Source organism: Fukomys damarensis, unplaced genomic scaffold, assembly GCF_012274545.1.
Source record: "Fukomys damarensis isolate Sample0158 unplaced genomic scaffold, DMR_v1.0_HiC HiC_scaffold_16, whole genome shotgun sequence".
In the NCBI taxonomy this organism is placed as follows: domain Eukaryota; kingdom Metazoa; phylum Chordata; class Mammalia; order Rodentia; family Bathyergidae; genus Fukomys; species Fukomys damarensis.
In genome coordinates, this window is record NW_022900928.1 from 88988351 (window position 1) to 88993801 (window position 5451).

Genomic DNA, 5451 nt, shown 5'->3' on the forward strand with positions numbered 1-5451 from the left:
AAAAAAAAAAAAAAAAAAAAAAAAAAGACTGATGACTGAACAGAAGTAATTCCCTCTCTCTTTCTGAGTGGCTCAGAATTCACACTTGACAGAAAAAGAGAAGACCTGGGGAGGAAAGTGATTTTAGGGTTACAAATGCTAGAACATTAAATGAGCTTTATTTAATTTTTATATTACTGTGGCCCCTCAGTAGCTGCCAAGGGAAGGGTCATTGGGATTCCCAAGACCCAGAAATAGCTTCTTTTGGCAAAAATGGTAGGCATGGCTGCAAGTGTGGCACTTTGGGCAACTGAGGCTTCCAGGGTCATGAAGACTCCCACTCGCTTGGGTCCCACAGGTGCTCCCTGTGCCTTTTGGACACTAGGACTAAAACTTCCCCGGGGAGGGCCCTAGGCAGTAAGTCACCCCTTGTATGGATACCAGATGTGGTGGCCAGCAGGTCCCAGCCAGCCCAGACTGACCCACTCTTGGCTTCTCCTCCCCACTGCTCCTCCACTTCACTGAGGTCCCTGGACACGTGTATTACACGTCCCAAAGAGAGTGGTGTTTTAAATAGAGGCATGGGGGGGGTGGGATGTTTGGTCAGGGTCAACGTTTATCCCAGGGAAAAGTTTAGACTTCCCATGACAGGAACAGTAGGACCTCCTGGCCCCTGATGACAGCCACACCTCCCAGCACTCCAGCTCCTCTTGCAGAAGTTGTCACCTGCCATGAAAAGTTTTCGTATCTCCCACGGTCCACAAGAAAAATGGGGACACTGTGAAGACCAAGGTTTTCAAAAGCAAAATTGTAATATATCTAAGGATGGTGCCCATATATTTAGCAGCACTTTCCAGGTGAGCTGTACCAAAATAGAAAAGAACACAGCTAGGGAGAGGATGCCACCAAAATACCACCTAAAGCCCTGGGTCTCTGTGGGGAATGTCAAGGACCAAGGGCTTTCACTCTGATCTGCCACTGATCTGATTTTTGGCTTAGTCACTTCACCTCTCCAGTTTCACACATATGTACCTCCTGTCTCTCCCAGCCCACATCCCGTCCTCATGGATGAACCAGTACCCTGCCCTCATGAGCTCCTTCTGTTTCCAGGGATCAGACAGCGGTCCCTCATATCTCTCTCCAAAGCACTCAGTGCTGGCCTCAGATTTGGAATTCAGCATTTTTGTTATTCCCATCAGGTTGTAAACTTCAGAGGACAAGGAGTGTGTTCTAGCATCCCTGTAGGCGAAGGATCCAGGATATAATAGGTCCTCAGTCTGTGTCTATTGAGTGAATGAATGAGTGAATGATTGTCTGCAAGCTACATCTGACAGTTCAGGTGGGCAGCTAGAGAGGGGAAATATGGCCCCAAGCATGCTAACACAGACATGGGGAGTTGCCTGCTAAGCTGTAGCCACAGTCTCAGCTTTGAGAATTGGAAGGTGCTGCAGAGACCAGAGTGAAGATTTGGAGCTTCTGGTGTGAGGTCTCACTGATCCAAGCTTTAGAATTAAAATCCAAGACACAACCTACAATGTCAATTCAGCCAACCCTTTCACTTGTGGCAGGCCTGCTTAACCCAGGAGACAGCTCATATTCATAAAGACTTAGCCAAATGGGGGACAAACATTTTCTTCTCTTTCCCCAGACACACATGCTCTGCAAGCAGCCAAGATGGGTGACCTTTATTTATTTAATCCTTTTTTTAATTCACTAAATTTATTGGTACATTTTAGGTATACATTGTGATTATTTAATCTTGTTTGTTTCTGCAGTAGTGGGGATTGAATCCAATGCCTTTACACTGAGCTACATCCCTGGCACTTTTTTTAGACAGGGTCTCACTAAGTCACTGAGTTTCTGGGCCCAAACTTGTGGTTCTTCTCCTTCAACCTCCAGGAATGCTGAGATTATAGGCATGTGTCTCATGCATGGCTTACACATGGAGTTTATTTTAAATAATAATAACAGCCACCCTGTATTATTGATTGCTTGTGAATGCCCAGAACTCAATAAATGGTAGGGCCGGGGATTTAGCTCAGTGGTGCTGCCACCTGACTTGCAAGCACAAGGTCCCGAGTTAGATCCCAGGTACCCCCCCAAAAAAATCAATAAATGGTAGTTATTATTATACCTTACCAGGGTCCCATAACTTAAATGGCAAAAGTCAGAACCGTCTGACTTGTACTTCCAACAAAAAGACCAAGGGCCTTTTTAGATTTGGGCCATGGGTGAAAGGAGGGGAGGAAAGAAAGGGAAAATAAGGCTTTTAGCTTCTTGCCAACAAGAACATCATTCCTAGGACTATACTATACAATAGTCAAGTGAAGCCATTTAAATTAATTAAAATGAAAGAAAAGTTAAAATCCAGTTTCTCAGCCATGCCAGCCACATTTTAAGTGTTGAACAGTCACATTGGCCAGTGGGAATGTAACTGGAAGCATAGACATAGAACATTTCATCATCACAAAATGTGCTGTTGATAGCACTGGCCTTGGACACTGTCCCCTGGGTGCCCATACCCTCTTTATCCTAAGGGACAACCTAAGTGATACTATCCCCACCTGGACCCAAGAAAAATGGTGATAAGTGAGAACACACTATTTTTAGTCCCAATTATTCCTCCATTTGCCAAAAGGTCAAAGATATTGCTTTACCCAACCATGGATAAACCCCTTTAAACATGCAAACCATGTTAAAATAATAAAAGGTTTCAGAAGCAACCCCTTCTTTGCCAGTTTCTCTGCCAGGTTCCCACTGGACACCTGACCCACTCTGTCCCTTGTCCTGTGCATGCTGAGCAGCTGTTCCTTGGCCTCTGACCCCTTCTCCTCTAGCAGATCCCCATGGCAGACTGTGCCCATGGGGACACCCATGGTGCTGGGTAACAGGCACCAGGCCCTAAGGAACCTGACAGCCTCAATGGCAGACCTGATATTCATGTTGCTTGCCAAAGAACAACCCCTGTCCCAGTACCTATGGCATTTTTCTTAGCCCCCAGCCTGCTCCCAACAAAAGAAAAAGGGGCTCTAGAGAACCCAGCCCCACCCAGTGCATGTGTCTTATTGTAACTCTGATAGTGGACAGGATAGGAATCCTTTAAGATCTTTACATACCCGTGGTTGTATTTGTCCCTATGCAACCCTGTAATCTCTGCACAGTATCTTAAATTGGAAGACACTAGGATAACAAGTCTGATCTTGTCTTTGATTTTATGAGACGTCTCTTCTGAAATATTCTGACCCAGTTTTATCACTTTAAATAAGTGGGAATGAAAACTGGAGTTGATAGTGCCCTGCCATTCTTGGAGATTCAGTGACTGCAACACTGGATGCAGGCTAACAGGAGGCCTGGGACCTACCATCAGTCTGCAGCAGAGGATAAGTCACACTGGCCCATCCTTGTTTTCCTATAAATGCCCTACCAACATCACTGACTCTGTGAGAAAGAAAGAAAGCCTTCCTCCAAGATAACCATATAGATTTTCCAAACCATATGTGTCATCAAAATGGTTTTGCCTGAAGATCTTTGAGCTCAAAGGCAGGGACAGTATATTACTCATGGCAGAAGTCTAGCAATATGCTTGGAACACATTAGGACTGACCTGGTCAGTGGGCACACACATCGTTAATTCACCATCTAGGGGACTTGGTCCTGTCCCCTTATGACCCAAAGCACTAGTGTGTGAGTTGGTCACCCAGGGAAAGTAAGCAGGCATCCTCATGAATTTGCAGGAGAGCTGCAATTAGGCATCATTCACTCCCAGTTCTACCAACACTACACTTTGACTCATTGTCAAACGGGCCAGGGAACACATTCTGTTGTAAGATATCCCCGCCAGTACCTGCTTTTACCACCTGACTCTGCAGGGATCCAGTGTTTCTACTGGTCCAATCTTGCGGGTAGTAGCTCCCACCCAGGAGTGAATGGCAATACCCAGAGATGCCTACCTGGAGTGGGCGAGCTTGTTCAGATTGGCTTCAGGGTTTTCTAAGTGGCAAAGAGGAAGAAGCAAATGACTTTGGAGTGTCTTCCATGGCTAGATTGGATTTTAATGTAACCAAGGGCACTGGGCACTTTCTGGGCAGGGCAGAGCAGGCTGGAAAAGGAGTTGCAGGAGAGGTGCAGGGCTTCAGGGGGAGGCAGGGGGCACCTAGGACTGGCATGGGTCAGAGGGGTACCCAGGAAACCCCTTCCAGTTTAGCTTCGTGTTGATGCTAAGAGCTGAGCATACAGGTGTGATGACCCCAGCACACTTGCTCAGTGTGGGATTTGAGCTGTAGGGGGTGAGAGGCCCAGGGTTATGTGGGAACAGATACCAATGGACTTGAAGGAGAAGAGGGGAGAAACTGTCTCCTAGGTGGAGCAAGAACTGGCAGAGGGGAATTGCTGGGCTCAGGGCAATAGCTCCCTGCCCTGGTTCTGGGCAGATGGATCCACTGAAACACTCTGTGACCCGGGATTCACCAAGGGGGACTCAGACAATGACACCATGTGGAATAATCAGTCCTTCATTTTTCTCTTCTGCAACTCCTGGGTGGATAAGGACCCAAGTCAGTCACAACCAGCCACTCACTATCCCCAGCACCCTGGGCCATGGAGACACAGTGTTGGACAAGGACCACCAAACTACTCAGCTCTCCAGAAATATTTATTGGACAGTCATTAAGTGTAAACACTGTCCTTGGTGTTGGGAATATGCTCAGCCCTCCCTATCCACTGCCTCCACTCCATCCTTGGTCTTCGGAGTCTGTGGCCACTGCCTCATGGAGACAGTCCCCAGGCTACACTGCAAGCTGAGCATGGGAGGCTAGGAATACACCGGACCAACCCTGGCCATGTCACACCACGAGCCTCTCAGAGACCCCAACATTCCCCTCAACCAGAGCCCGAGAGGTCTGTGGTCCACCTCTTGGAGGCGCACAGTACACACTATGGGCCTAGGCTCGATGGGTAGTGTGAATCCCACCTCCTCCCTCAGCACAACCTGGGCACTTTGCCAGGTGCCCTCAAGAAGGTTCTGGAGTTGTTCTCGTGCCTTTGCACCTGGAGGAACATTTTGAATGGGTCTCACGGAAAGTGCCAACATTCCAGCCCTCTCAGTCCCCCCCCCACCCCACCACACATGACCTCTCTGCCTTGGGCTCATACTACAGCGTCTCTTCCTCCTGGGAGGCACGTGGCCTGGGTGCCAGGGCTCCACGGTGGACGCGCTGGTGCTTGAGGAGGTGTTGCTTTTGACGGAAGCCACGGCCACAGGTAGCACACAAGTAGGGCCGCTCCCCGGTGTGGTTGCGCTGGTGCCGCGTGAGGTTGGGTTTCTGGCTGAAGCGGCGGCCGCACTCTGGGCAGGCGTAGGGCCGCTCGCCCGTGTGGATGCGCTGGTGGATAGTGAGAGCGGACCACCAGGAGAAGCTCTTGCCGCACTCGTTGCAAATGAACTGGCGCTGCTCGCTAGGCCCCGTCAGGCCC

The 5451-nt window shown here is 48.8% G+C and overlaps 1 protein-coding gene across 1 annotated transcript in view; it reads right to left on the reverse strand.

Moving 5' to 3' along the window:
* Znf775 (zinc finger protein 775) overlaps positions 1–5451 on the reverse strand; it is a 36211-nt gene that overhangs the window by 7815 nt on the left and 22945 nt on the right. The window contains exon 5 of the mRNA XM_033763965.1: positions 3930–5451. Coding sequence (XP_033619856.1) covers positions 5130–5451 — 322 coding nt within the window. The 3' untranslated portion in view covers positions 3930–5129. The remainder of the gene's footprint in view (positions 1–3929) is intronic.